Source organism: Gymnodraco acuticeps, unplaced genomic scaffold (genome assembly GCF_902827175.1).
Source record: "Gymnodraco acuticeps unplaced genomic scaffold, fGymAcu1.1, whole genome shotgun sequence".
Taxonomy (NCBI): Eukaryota; Metazoa; Chordata; class Actinopteri; order Perciformes; family Bathydraconidae; genus Gymnodraco; species Gymnodraco acuticeps.
The window spans coordinates 2,452,579-2,468,064 of NW_022990398.1; the positions used below are offsets into that span (position 1 = coordinate 2,452,579).

General features: G+C 41.6%; 1 protein-coding gene across 2 annotated transcripts in view; it reads left to right on the plus strand.

Moving 5' to 3' along the window:
• Positions 1 to 15,486, plus strand: part of ssh2a (slingshot protein phosphatase 2a) — a 34,149-nt gene that overhangs the window by 10,665 nt on the left and 7,998 nt on the right. The window contains exons 1-7 of one of the 2 annotated variants that reach the window (XM_034224711.1): positions 3,949 to 4,465; positions 11,611 to 11,723; positions 12,296 to 12,360; positions 12,681 to 12,802; positions 13,567 to 13,632; positions 13,810 to 13,875; positions 14,849 to 15,043. In XM_034224711.1, coding sequence (XP_034080602.1) covers positions 4,338 to 4,465; positions 11,611 to 11,723; positions 12,296 to 12,360; positions 12,681 to 12,802; positions 13,567 to 13,632; positions 13,810 to 13,875; positions 14,849 to 15,043 — 755 coding nt within the window. In that variant the 5' untranslated portion in view covers positions 3,949 to 4,337. Of the gene's footprint in view, positions 1 to 3,948; positions 4,466 to 11,610; positions 11,724 to 12,295; positions 12,361 to 12,680; positions 12,803 to 13,566; positions 13,633 to 13,809; positions 13,876 to 14,848; positions 15,044 to 15,486 lie in introns of those variants that run through there. The other variant, XM_034224712.1, reaches the window with a different exon arrangement.

The window sequence follows — 15,486 nt, forward strand, 5'->3', positions numbered from 1 at the left end:
TAATCTGAGAGCTACAACAAACAGAGGATCAGGGGTAAAAGTGACCTCCTCCAGTGCTTCCAGTTTAAAGGAGGAAACAGAATCCTATCTGACTAAGAAGCATGTCTCTTGGCCATACATTTAGCTGGGTACTTGTGATGCAATGCCACATTCTCCATTCAAATAAAGACAAACTAGCTAGAACGTGTTATTAATGTGATTCATTGTCTAGAGCAGGGGTGCCCAACCTTTTTTGAACCAAGAGCTACTTTTAAAGTTGCCAGTCTGCCGAGATCTACCAGTCCAAATAGAGAGGCGTAGCCATTACTGACAGCCTACTTCCAGGTAAATACACACTTCTACTTGTATAAAACTGACCTTTGTACGATTAATACTTCATAAAATACTGCAGATCCTTTATCTTACCTCTTTCTAATCTACACACATACAAGTATTTAACTGAAGTTACACAACTGTTGTTGATACAGAGTTGGAGTTTATTCAGACGTCACATACTACAGTGGGTAATGTTTTCAAGAAACATTGAACAGTGCTGCCACATATGACACAGGACAAAAAGAAAAGACTCTGAACCCTTTCTTTGCCATTATATAAAAATAGTGTTGCTACAAAAGTATAAATTAGGCTACTAATAAGACAACTCAGATCTGAAGCTACACAGGAATCTGCTGCCAAAGTGCAATAAAAAAAGATTATCTAAAAAATTAATAGAATCAAACCCTTTTTTTGTTGCATTTTATTAGAGTATAAAAATAAATGCCTTTAAAATAGGATGCAAGCAACACTAGTTTCTTAACCTGAATTGATAATAGACTAAAATCTATTTAAACAGAACAGATCTTAATGTTTGCATTCTTATACCATTTTGTACAATAATTATAATGAATAAGTTCAAACAAACTAAAACTTACATCTGATTAATAACGGTATCTAACTTGAGTTTTTATTATATCAAAAACCTGTTGAAATGCTACTGTTATTTTTGCCAAAAAGCGCGCCGGCAGCCTCCAGGAATGTTTCTTTCACAACTTTGCCGTCTTTGAAAGACTTCATGTGTTTCGCAAGAACGTGACTGACACGATAAAATGCTCTGGTAGCAGCCTTGCTCTTGTTGTTGGGCCTGGTGAAAATGGACTGCTGTGCATTTAGCTGTCCTTTCAGGCCCCTCCCCTTTTGGAGCGTAGGGCAGAATTAGGAGGGAATTCCGTCTCGTAGCGTTTGTGCACTGTTTTGAAATGCCGCTCCTAAATTACCCTTCTTCGATAAAGCCACGCTCGCATTGCAGATGAGACAGATGGACTTTGAATTGGAATAGATACAAAAATAATCATCCTCCCACTCGGAGTGAAAATTATATATTTTGGGCTTTTTTGCTTCTGCCATAATTGCGGTGTGTGCGGACTGTCACTCCTGTTGACACCATAGGGTTGACACGGACAACGTCAGCGAACTAGTGCACTGCCCACCAGCCATGCCCCCGACACATGGGCTCACGCCGGCCAATCACAAAGCTTTGATGCGTTCAAGTGCATTATTCTGGCACAGGAAGATTATGTTATAGGACATTAACGATAAAACCGAATATTGTTGTTCTATTTTTAGACACATCTCGCGATCGACTGGGAATCTCCGGTCGATCGCGATCGACTGGTTGGGCACCCCTGGTCTAGAGCTAGGCCCTTCATTTACTATGGTTCGTGTAAGATTTTCGTGTTTCCCCATAATCCCGCAGCTCAGGGGTGTTCATAGGCTGAAGTTTTACAAGCATAATGTTCAGATTTCAGTGAATACCAAAGGGAAGTTTATGAACACAGGGCCAAAGTTATGTTGTATAACCGCATACTCAGCGTCCTATTTCTCAGTCAAACTCCTTTTTGATAACGGCTCTGCTCTGAAAAACAGCTAAATCATAAAGCAGGCATTCAATAAACATCATTATAAAGCTCAGCTCCACGGCGTTGAGGTCGTTTGCCACAGATGTTTTAGATTCGTTCTTCAGCTCTTGGCACAAGCTGGTGTTAATATGATCAGGGGGGCTTAAGTTTTACAGTGTTTTTCAAATTGTTGTCAGCTTACATGCCGGCCCGCCAGTAGAAATAAAATGTTTATTAGGCTATAAAACACACAAAAACATTGAATCAATCTCACAGCCTGCAGTAGGTCAGGTGATACTTGATGTAAACAACATGATAATATGAAAGGTGGTTTCTCCCCCAGACTTTCTTGATTTAGCTCAATTTATCTGTACTTTACCCTTCGAACTGAAGGTCTGCTTCAACAGCAGCTCAGTCTGTAAGACTTCAGCCTGTTTCTTATTTGTATTTTTGCTCCTTATGTAACCCAACCACAAGGTCTGTGTGTTTGGAGAAAAGGGTGGATAGGAGACAAGTGAGTCACTGCCAAACCAAAACCCCATGTGGGTTTAATTGACTATTTTATCAGTGTAATGATCACATCCCCTATTGACCCTGTTGTACCAGGACACCTAATTAGTTATTGGACATTAACATATTTGTGGTTACTTTACAAAGTATAGTTCATAATATATGATATTTTGTTATACATTAACCTGGCCAAGCGTATTTGATTCATCTAGCCAATTGAGAGCTACTAAGTTAGCATATACATTTAGATACAAAATGTAAAATTGTTATTTTGAATTATTTTGGAATATTGGGTTCTTCTTTTACATGTATTACTTGAACTACATTTTTCTGATAATATTGAGTTACTTTGACTTACTGTATGTAGCATTTCCAATGCAGGAATTTGGCTTGTAACAGAGTATTTTTACAGTGTAGTATTTGCTTAAATGTGGGGTCGGTAACTTTGGAGAAACCAGCTGGAGTGCGCTAGAATTTGAAAACACACAGCCGGAAAATATCTGCCAATTCCTTGCAGAACCCCTTCTCCAACACACACAAACGCGCACATGACAAATGAGGGCACGAGATAAATTTGTGCACGAGATGGAAGGCTGACAGGCAGTAGCCTATCGGCCATCCAGTTATTTTAGCCGGGCCGGCTAAAATGATTGGTCGTGCTTTTTACAGCGCCACGGCTTCCACAGATGAATTTTTGTTATGTATTTATTCTCAAAGTATTTAAAGGTGGGGTAGGTAAGTTTGAGAAACCGGCTCGAGATACACTTTTTGTTATATTCCATGGAATGCTCTCAACATCCCAATAGCAATGAATATCTTAAGTGCTTTGACTTTGACAACAAATCCATTAAAAAATGTCATCTGTGGAAGCCGTAGTGCTGTAAAAAGCACGACCAGTCATTTTAGCCGCCCGGCTAAAATAACTGGTTGGCCTACCTGCCTGTCAGCCTTCTCTGTGCACAAACTTATCTCGTGCCCTCATTGGTCATGTGCGCGTTCGTGTGTGTTGGAGGAGGGGCTCTGTAAGGAAGTCTGAAGGAAGGGGCCGATTTTTTTTCGGATGCGTAGTTTCAAATTCTAGTGCACTCGAGCTGGTGTCTCCAAAATGACCTACCCCAACTTTAATATATTCATTGCTATCGGGATGTTAAGAGCATTCCATGGAATATAACAAAAAGTGTTTCTGAAATAAATTACATTGGCTACCCCACCTTTAAGTAAAAGTAATAGGCTACTTCCTCCTCCACTGTTTAAAACGTCCCAATGGTCATTACTTTTAGTGTTGTGTAATTCGTCGAGGGTGGACCAGTACAGTGCAATTTCTGATAAGCACACCCTCGGCCAGACAGGAGGAACTAGAATAATAACCTGCTGAAGGAAATAATAAGTGTTGTGTATACACGATGCGATGGTATACACGTGCCCTGCTTCAGCAAGTGTCGATGCAGAAGGGCTGCTGTTGTGGGCGGTCGCACTTCCCTGTTGGCCTCATTGGCTCCCCACTTTCCCCCAAAACACATGTCTCCAACTCCTCCCTCCCATGACTTCCTCGGTGATAGTTTGACTGAAGTCATATGTCTTAGTACTGTACTTGGTAGAGGATAGTGTCTGTTGTACAGAGGATTAATAATGTTCAGAAAACGGTACGAACACTTCTTCATGAAAGGACTCGCTTCCGCTTAATTGGGACATCTTGTCGCCACTGTCTGGAAGCAGCAGAACAGCGTGCTTCAACTTTTAACTTAATTTATTGTGACGGAAAAAAGATTTGGACACAAGTGACTACTTCGCGGAATATTTCGTCATTTTCTAAACTATTACGGCTATTTACACCAAAGGAAGTTGTTAGTCGTGTTGAAATGGCAGAGCACATGACTATGGGAGAGGAGTAAAAGTTTTCTCCCGGGACAAGAACACCTGACACCCCCTACCTCAGCGCTCCCAGCCGCCGGCATGACCCTCGGCGCGGTCTCCGAATCTGAGAGCTCGTCGGCGGTCAGCTTCTGCTCATGCTGCGGGGCTAAAATGGTGCCATACTTCAGCGACGAAGCAGTGGTGTCAAACAATCAGATCAACCAGCTGTAAGTGTAAATAAGTAGCAGGTGGTGGAGGGAAGACACTCTGGAATAAACCTATGTTTAAGAATATTGTATTCATTAAAACATGCATAAATGTATGACAGGGACAGACAGTAAAGGTGCTTTGAAGTAACAGGGTGTCATTCAAACTTAAGGGGCATTAAACTGAAATTAGCCTGTATTTGATTTTTGTACTGTGGATAGTGATACTGTTAATACTATATTTTAATATGGACTTCAAGTATTTGGAAATAGTAGTAAAAACGTGCCAAACGTTTAACATTGTAACACTATGAGTAATCGAGCATGTGTAATTATTATACAACATCAGTTGAACGCATTTCCTGGTGACGTATCAGGGAATGGCTGACATAAAGTGTGAATCATCCTACCTGTTCCACTACTACAGACACTTACAGTAATAGATGGAAAACCATTATCACCTGATCACCATATTAAGAGTTTTGGTTGGGCATTTCTGTCCCTCCCTTTTTGTTTGTCCAAGGCTGGGATTTTGTTTGTGTGAACTTGTGAGTGATTGGTGTGATGTCCATAGTTGTTAAGGAAGCTTAACTTACAATTAAGACATGTTTTAAATGTCACCATTTAGAGAAATAATTTACAATGATTGTGAAGGAGACAATGGCAGTAGGTTTCTTTATTTATATCCAACATTAAAAATGATGTTGGTGGCTTTCATCGTAGTGATTTTCTTAGACACAGATCTAGAGAATTTGCCTGCATCCACTTGCTTGACGCTTGGTTTAGGCAACCAGGAAATAGGCAGCTAAATATTCCTTTTGATATAACTCTTAGCAAATAGATTTCATTGTAACCCAATAATAGCCTACATTGGAAATGATTAACCACTGATCAGCTGAGTTGAGTAGCACTTGAAATGTTTTGGCTCTATGAAACCTGATGTACTTATATGATTCTGTTTTCTTCAAGTTTGTATTTTGTTGGTCGAACGCACTTATTGTAAGTCGCTTTGGATAAAAGCGTCAGCTAAATGTAATGTAATGATCAGACAGCATTTTCCCTTAAACCCAAAGCCTCTGTACTTATTTGTAGCCCTGTGTTCCAAGGATCAGTCAACTGAACTAAATATATGCTTCTCTCGCTCTATCAATACCAATTCAGAGATTGTTTGCTTGGATCTGAAGTAGTTGGTTTTAATGCATCTTATCTGTGATCTTCATTGTCTGCAGACATCAAGGCAAAAGGGAGTAGAGGCTTCCTTTTGCTTGTGAGGTGTAAAAGGATTTACTTGACTTATGTAAATGCGATGAAGACAAGTTTGCCCTTCAGGACAGATCAAAGGCTACTCTGTTCCAGTTCTTCAGTGTTTGTATGTGAAGCTGGCTCAGATAAGCTTAGCCCATTTGGGGAGAAATCAATGTAGAAATTACCCCAACTGGATTAAAAGATAATGAAATCAACATTACCCAATTTCCCACAATCTGTTTCCTTCCAGTGTCTCTGTTGTCCTGTTGTTTTGTAACTTTTTCGTGCAGTCAGTAATTGGATATGCCGTGCATGAGAATTGGCCTTCTGTGGCAGTTTTCAGGAAAGTCAAGGACAGCCTGTGTCTCGATTGCATTGTTTGTCAGCTGTTGCACACATGATTGTGCAGTGAGGTTATTGAGTCAACTGAACATTTAGTCTTTATGAGGGCTGCACCCTGTGTTTAAGGAAATCATTTAGTTTTTTTCAAAACTTGGGTTTGCATTAGGACAGTTTATGGGAAGATGTTACCGCAACACACAGTGTGGCAAGCGTGTGTGTCCAGTAAACGCACACAGATGTGGGAACCGTCTGACTTCCTGGCTTTATTGCAATATGGCTGTCGATGGTTCTTATCACCCCTCCCTTTGTATCGCTCAAATTGGCCCTCATCCCAACGTTAGGGATTTTAGCATCCTTTGATTTATATCTCCTAGTGTGTGTACATGCGGCATTTTAATGTTTGTGTACATATCTCTGTTTGTTTATAGTGTGAATGCCTGTATGTGCCAGTATGTTTAACCAATGAGTAATTACAAGCCTCGAGGCTTTCCAAGGAGCTAAGTGTTACCTGTGGCTAAATGGCATCTAAAACACTATTGTTATCCCACCAATTTTAGGAATACCGGTAAACCTCTCTCTTCCGCTGCACTTGTGTGTTTTGTGTTGCGTACGTGTTTTCCAAAGAAAGAGATAAGACGGAAACGTGACAAACTGAAGATACTGTTGGTGTGAGGGACTTCAGCAGCTGAACACAGATAAGTGCAGCTGGATATACTACTTGTGTTAGGGCTGCTCGATTATGGCAAAAATCATAATCACGATTATTTTTGGTCAATAATTGATATCATGATTATTAAATACGATTATTCATTGACTTTGAAAACATCCATTTATTGACCTTTAAAACAAATACAAATATAATTATTTGAACAGTATCTTTTTAACTTTTGATTACCCTGAATGTATAATTCAACTGAAAAACCAATACTAAAATAAATGATACATTTATATTTAATTAAATAATAAATACCAATAAACAAGATCAACAAATATTTGAGCGCACTTCCACAAGCTACTAATCATATATAAATAAATTAGATCAAATATGTTGCAGTGCACTGTCACAACCTAGCAAAGCAAAATAATCGTTTTTTCGTTTATGTTGTTTTCGTAATTGTGGCAGGCCAAAATCTTATTGCGATTTAAAATACGATTTAATTGCACAGCCCTAGTTTGTGTGTGAGCTAGTGATGCATAGCAAATCAAATAACCTACATAACTTGGTTTAAGTTTGTTCAATTAGCTACAGTAAATTCCACAGGATCGGACCAGCTGTGTAGCTGCCTAGTGTATCAGAGAAGTCCTTTTCATTGCCAGGAGTCTGACAGTGGGTTTGTTATGTTATTTCAAATTGGGATGATTAACATTGACTTTCTTTTCAATGTTTCTGTTCTAAATGTACAATGCAATTCATCAAAGTCCCAATACAAACCATGAAACTAATGTGATACACAGAGTTTATCGATATAGTTAATTTTCAACTCCTACATATTTCACATTATGATATATTATTTTATTTATTCTAAACGCATACCTACAGTAAGCTGGTACATATAACAGCTTATTACACTGCTACTTACTGAAAAATAAATACTTTGACAAAAATAATTGACAATTCAACAAAGTGGTGCGACACAACTAATACAGAAACGAATTATTTCCCTTTGTCTACCACAAATGGGAATAGAACTCTTTATTCAGCCATTGTTATTACCAACCGAGCTCCATGTCCTCATATGACCAGCAATTCCATTGAGCTTCTTCAGAAGTGTGTTCCTGCCTGTAGTTTGTTTCAACTTCAAGAAATGAAATCTGAATCCTTCTCAGAATAGCCCTGCATGAGTGGGGGTCAGGTACGTTTAGTTCACTGAGGTGGCGGACGCGTGGACCATGGCCTGCTCTCTGGATTACCAAAGAGACTAGGGGAAACGTGTGCAAACATTCATAAGACAACAAGCCTTGGCAATATGTTTACTGGACAGTAAATTCAAGTATTAGTATTTGTTTGGTATGACCCGGCCGGTAGGTATTTATTTCTCTTTATCAGCTTTGACCCTCTTCTGCCCCCATTCTTGTGTCCAATGCTTTGCCCAATTATCTGCTGTCAAGGTATATTATGTGTTGAGATAATTTGTGGGATTACATTGCCATAATCAAACTCTATAAGGATGGAACACGAGATGATTTGCCACAGAGGTCCTTTACGATGTTGCAATTAACACCCCATCACTCTTCTCTCTTCTCATCCATCTGTCACCATCCTCTGCTTGTGACTCTTTTCCGTGTCCGGGCCTCCCTATGGACATGTAAACACACACACACACACACACACACACACACACACACACACACCACACACACACACACACACACACACACACACACACACACACACAGAGGCTAACTCCCTGTCTTTCCCATGGGCTGTATCTGTCTCTAACTCAGAAGGCCTTAGCTGGGCCGGCCCTCCACAGAGCCTGGCCCTATATTTATCCCACTCTCCTCCCCAGAGTGACTAATATGGGCACTGGCAGTAGGTGGGGGTCACCCAGTTATCTAGTGGTCCTTACATAGTGATGATTGTGTCTGGGACTGTTGCCCTAACAAGTACCTACTGTACAGCTTCACTTCTGACCAAAACCCGGCGTGGCTGAATGGCAAAAGATGACCCACCCACCCTCTGATACTCTGACTGTGTCCTCTCCCTTTATCTCCCACCCTTCACTCCTCATTCCCAATTCACTTACCCTGCTAAGTCACATTTTGTTGAACTTGATGCCCCTTTTTAATTTCCCCAGAGGTTTTATGTTCTGTTTGTAAAGTGTTGCTCTCAAGTCAGATTTAAAGGTGTTACACATGCTTCAGCTTGAATAACTTCAGACGACATTCTTCTTCATTACTTAAGTGCACAATGCTAACATCATGTCTGGGTTTTACTGCAGAGATTTGCAGAATGGGTCCACTATTAGTCTTAAACTGTTGTATTTGTGTGTGGATCAGCATTATTTGTTCATCAGTCAACATATTTAGTTTACTGTCATATCAAATAAACATCAAATCCTAGGAGTGAATATGAGGCATTTTTACAGAAAAAATGCAAACAATTTATGATTTAAAATGGTCAATACTGAGAAATGTTTCGTCCATCATTGGTAAATTGTTCTTTAGTATGGAATGAGTGGGTGGTGGTGTGTATCTGTGTGTCATTTGTGTCTCTTCCCAATAATTACGGTAACAAATCCCTTCTGCTAATAGCACTTAAGAAGGTTTGGATTATTTAAGGTTAAAGCAGTAGCACATAGCACTTGCAGTGGTTAATCATAATGAAGCCAATGTACAGCAGCTAGATGTAACATCATGTCAGGTTTTGTTTTGCCTCTGCTTAGCCATATATTTTGTCTTTTTAAAACGAAGCCCTAAAGCAGTCCTTTTTAATCGTCGCACATGCAGACTTGGAGTTAAACCGCTGCAGAAGGCTGCCCTTTCAAAGAGAAGCTTCTACAGCGAGTTGTGCTATTCTGAAAGCAGTCTATCAATAGCTGGGACTTTTAAAGGACTACAGTATTTTTAGAAAAATGCAGTGGAAAGTCGTTCACAGCCCCCCAGCTCTCCGACTGTCGGGCTTAGATTCCACTTTCCCAAGGTGTGTTTGTGGACGAGTAAAAGTGTGTGTTTGCACGCGCATCCCCTTCCATGCGCAATTCTTAGGGATAGTGTTGTATTACAGATGACTTTGTACAGTAGCACTGCTATACATGGTCATTGCCAAGTACAGTACATGAGTCTGTCTGTGTGTGATGATGATACAGCAGGAATTCAAAGAGAGTGACGGAAATGAAAAGTTGTGAGAATTACAGAAAAGAGGAAGTGACAGACAGGAGAGAGAGAGAGAGAGAGGAAACAGCTGTGTCAAGGGTGGGAGGGTTATGGGAAATTAGCTCAGCACTGAGCTGCGGTTTTGTTTGTCTCCTCATCCTGTACACGGTCTCAGAGAAACTCAGGAAGGACAGTTGGACGGCTGGAAGGATGGCGAGATGAAGTTACAGAGAAAAAGAGCACGACAGGAAGTCTAAATGGCAGACAACGTGAAACTGAAGTGCAGTAAAGCGTTGGGTTCATTGAGTGTAGCCTGCTGCATGAAAGATTACCCAACACAGTGGTTAACCTTCAAATGAGCACTTCAACCAATCGCTTGTGCAACTTGAAAATATAAAAATGTGGCTCTGACGACATCACATCCCTTCGATTAATCTTCATTCTTTGCGTGTGTGTCAATTCCTTGAATAGTTTATTTTCCCGGCGGCTACGAAACCATTCCTTTGAAGTTTGTCAGAACAGGCGACTAACTCTCTGAAAGCGTCCTTGCGTAACACTTTTATCCACCTTTTTATGTTCAATGTTTTATTATTGACCGACTGCAGACCGCTTAAACATGAACTCCTATTTATTTGACCTCAGAAACAAAACATGGCAGGGCATATTCAAGCAGGCAGATGATGTTAATATTCTATTTTAATGCCAAAAAAAGCAACCAAACTGGGGGTTTCTCTAGAAATCTGTAACTCTGCAGACCGCTGTCAGGAATGTGGCTGCACATGTTCCTGGATAGGCTAAGTTCTTGCCAGCTTTACTTGGGGTCTTAATTATGGTACAAACGCAATCTGTTCGTTCCTCATTATGATGGATTCTACTACTTTTTTTTCCTCGTTGCAATGTTGCCTTTGCGGTGCTCTCTGCATCTGCTGAATAAACACAGGAGAAGCGTTGCCTAAGTGCCCACGCGGTCTAATTGGCACACTGCTTGCTCAGCATCGTTGAAGTTGTGGTTAACTGCTCCCATGGCTGTCATTTGACGTGGTCATTAGCGGCTGCAGAAGCACGTCTTCCAACCTGTTTTATCGGTCCATAGTGTTACTAAGGTTAGTGTGCCATGGGGAGACTTTAAACTAATACACACACACACACACACACACACACTCTCTTTTAGGTTTCCAGTTGTAACACTGACCTCAGTTAATTATGCGTCCTCTTCCTCAGCGCAGTGACCTCAGTCACAGTTAATTAGATTAGCTCTTCCTACAGAGGAACAGGACCCCTTTTTATACGACGCGCTCTTATCTCCCCTCAAATGTTGTGGAGGAGGGGATTCATCTTCCCTCTCGGACCCCGGGTCTCCTCTCAATCCCCCCCCCCCCCCCCCCCCCTTCCCTCCCTACTGGCAGCTGCTTGTGTGAATAAGCCTGTGTGTGTAATCCAGCTGTGTGGAGGAGAACATTGTGTTCCGAGTTCAAATAGGGGCTTGGATCTTGTTTTTACTTGCGTCGGTCTGTCCTGTGCTGATTCTGGAAGCCTGTTCGCAGAGGCCAGATGAGTGGATCATTGTGACACTGACATAAGCCCATGACAACACCCTTCTGTTCCCTGTCCACCATCTTGTGCTTATTATAACGTTTGGTTCAACAAGTGCAAGAAAGAGAAAACCAATTCCAAAAGTCACACCAAATATGATGAGACAACTCGGCAGGAGTCTGAGTCTGAGGTTTTATTCATGTTTTCTTTTCTTCTCTCTTCCCTCGCAGCATCAGTGAGAATTTTCTCACTGTTAAAGGTGCCGCCCTGTTCCTTCCCCGGGGAAACAGCCCCACGCCTAACTCTGCACCGCACATCAGCCAGCGCAGGAACAAGCACACAGGTAAAGACTTGCACTCCCCACAGCTGCTGCTTCTCCCAGCGATAGCTCCCAGCCTCTGATATGAACTCCTCCACGGAATAACTTGAGATTGAATCCAAGCGTGTTTTCAAATCGACATTCCTCCGCAGCATCATCGAGAACAGCTGCTGATATCTTCACTGAAGCTGTTTCACAAAACAACTTCAGTGCAGCCAGTTCATTGCTGCGTGCCATGTGGGGACCAGATTGTTTGAGGAGTGTTTTGCCAAAGATCCCACATTTCAAACATCCTTACACTTTTGGACAAGGAATACAAAGTAAAAAAATAGAGGAAAGTAGAACATGCTGCTCGATAAGACAGCCATTGTTAGTTGGAGTAAGGCTGATGAAAACTATAAATAGTTTCAGAAATAACTTCCTCAGAAGTATTCAGAGATCAGGTTGAATGTAGGCCAAAAGAGGCACTGGAAACTTGCCACAGGCCAAATGAAACATTATCCTAGGTGTTGTATCAACGTCTAAAGGCTAAGAATGAAAGTGTTGTCCTAAAGGAACTGAAACTTGATGAGGACGTTGAAATCCTTTCTATCCAGGTGACCTCCAGAAACATCTTCAGACCATGTTCACTGTACTGCGGCCGGAGGACAACATCCGACTGGTAGGTCACACACGCATACACACACGCATACACACACGTATACACACACATATACACACAAGCAAGGTGGCTTTGTGTTCAGAGACATTATCCTCCAGGTCTAGAGGCGGTTTCACTTCTTTGTTAGCAGAAATAAAGAACTGATACTTGTTGGTAGAAAAAAAACGGGTCTGTCTGCACTGACAAAGATACTCTTTCATAAAGCAAACTGTTGTGTGCATTCAAATCATGCACACCCTGCCATTGTGCAACATCTTTTTTTTGTGCTAATATCTCCTTTCCCCTCTTCCCTCGTGTCTCCTCTCCATCTTTTCTCTCAGGCTGTGCGTCTGGAGAGCGCCTTCCCTCAGGTGACCCGCTACATGGTGGTGGTCTCCACCAATGGCAAACAGGACACGGAGGAGAGCATCGTGCTCGGCATGGACTTTCTCTCCTCTGATAGGTCAGTGCAACTCAAAAATGTGTTTTTATAGTGAAAGATATACACATGCTAACTCCTGACGACTTTATTATCTATTCGATTTTTATAATATGTACATTTATTTTACACAAGACAACCTTATACAAATCCCACTGTTTACAACTTATATATATATCAATATTTCAATTACTTGTATATACTGTAGACTATTCTGCACTATTTCTATTCTATTCTATTTTATTTATTGCGTTGCACTGTTGGAAGAGCCTAAGATTTTCATTGTCATAACTACACTGTAGCCAATGGCGGACTGGCCATCGGGATGTTCGGGACGAATCCCGATGGGCCGGTACTGAAGTGGGCCGGTCGGATGAGTCACTAGCACCCCCGCCCCCCCGTTGACTATATACTAGCGGTACCAAAGTGGGCCGGTCGGATAAGTCACTAGCACCCCCCCTTCCGTTGACAATTTACCGAAGTGGGCCGGTCGAGATGCCCGGGCTGATTTGTAGTCCCTGTCCGCCCCTGACTGTAGCTATCTACAACTGACAATCCTTGAAAATTCCCATTTCTACATGTTCAAATCTTTAAGTGACAAATAAAAAAAGTGCTGAGCAGAATATTCTTTGATTGGCCTGTCACTCCAACAAAACATCACATAAGTGCATTGTACACGGCAGTACTTAACAATAGACTTCCTTTTTAATTCTGTCCTTCACACATCCCTGTATTAAGTGAACCCAGTGTCTCTTGTTCTGTTGTCTGACGTGTTGCTCTCCCTCCAGCTGCTGCACGGTGGGTCTGGTTCTACCTCTGTGGAGCGACACTCTGATCCACTTGGACGGAGACGGGTAAGACACCATCCTCCCTGCTTCCTCTAACTGCCCCCCCCGCGGGGCAACTGACTGAAGCTCTGATGACTCTTATTTAGTCATTTTATCGTAAGAGGATTTGTTGGTGTTGTAAGATGGCTATAACAGAATTACCGTGTATCCCTTTTCTAATCTCAGTCTTGTTTTTGATCACAGTGGTTTCAGCGTGTCGTCGGTGAACAGGGTTCATGTTTTCAAGCCAGTTTCTGTCCAGGCCATGTGGTAAGCATAACTTCCCGTTTATTACTGCCATTTGAAGTCAGTAAATGTTTTTGTTACCGGCTGAAAACGTCTGTATCCATTGTCCCCTCTTTGACCTTGACCTCCAGCCTTTTATCTTTGTCAATGTTTCTTATCTGTCCTCTCCTTTCCCTTTGTTTTCTCATTAACCCTCTGCCTTCCAGTCTCTTCATTATCTCTCTGTCTCACATGCCAGTGCTGCCTTCCTTATTTCCGTCTTATTTTTCCTCATTTTCTTTCTCTTTGTTCTTTGCTCTACGCCTGACCTCCTTCTCTCTGGAATATCTCCTGATACATTCCTCTATCTGCAGGTACATCTCTTTAATGCGTCTCTTCTCGCTGTACTCTTTCGGTTCTTTTCTGACGTTTTTCTCACTAATTCAACCAACTTCCCTTGTTATATTTCTCTCGTGTCATCATTAGTCATTCCCCGCTTGTATTTCTATCGATTTCTCTCCTTCTCACATAAGTCCTCTCTTCCTTTTTGCCTTTCCTCATGTTCATTCCTTTGTTTGTTTACTGCTTTGTTATATCCCCCTTTGAGTTATTTCACCCTGTCAATCATTTTAAGAACGTAGCAATGCCAAATTACACCCAGTAGTAGTGTCATCTTATTATCAAGATTAAGATATAACCTCAAGTGTGAATCCTCTCTTTGGGTCATCATTTCTTGGCAGCACCGGGACATTTTGACTTCTTGCTGGAGCCACCTTTTCACATGTCATTTGGATTATCTATGTTGTAATCGTACTATCTCTGCGTCCTGGGAGAGGGGTCTTTCCTCCGAGGTTTCTCTGACACATTCTTTTTTGTAAGCTGCTAGGGTCAGAGGGACAGAGGTTGTTGTATGCTGTGTACACTGTAAAGCCCCCTGAGACGAATGTAAACGTTGTGATAATGGGAAATATATATCAAATTTGATTGATTTATCGTCTTCCTCCTCGCTGTGCCTCAGGTCCGCCCTCCAGTCGCTCCACAAAGCGAGCGATGTGGCCCGCTGCCACAACCACTACCCAGGCAGCCTGTTCCTGACCTGGGTCAGCTACTACCAGAGCCGGGTGTCCTCCAACCAGACCTGCATCAACGAGTGGAACGCCATGCAGGACGTCGAGTCGCACCGTGCCAATTCGCCCGTTCTCTTCACAGACCTGTGAGTAGACGCCATGAATGCACCCACACACACAGTTCACACTTATGATGGAATATCTGTTTGGTTTGTGAGGCGATCCAGGAGTCATTTTCTCAAGTCTTCATGTTGTATGCCATAGAGTAGCACAGCACCCATTGATGTTTAGTGCAACATTCCTATGGCGTGAGTACACTGCTCTGAAAGGGATCAAATCAAAGGATGTGTTGACTGGTTACCCACAACCCACTGCATTTCATTCCAAAAGTAGTGATGCATAATCTTACTGAAGAAATAACAAATGTTATGGCATTAATTCTGTTTTAATAGATGCTTTTTACAAATAGTTTCCCTTTTTTATGAATAATAATTAGTATTTTGCTAATGGAAACAAAAGTAAAGATAACCTTAAGTAAGAGGAAATAGGTATAGCCACTACTTTGTTTGACCTAGACCGCGTTGCATAA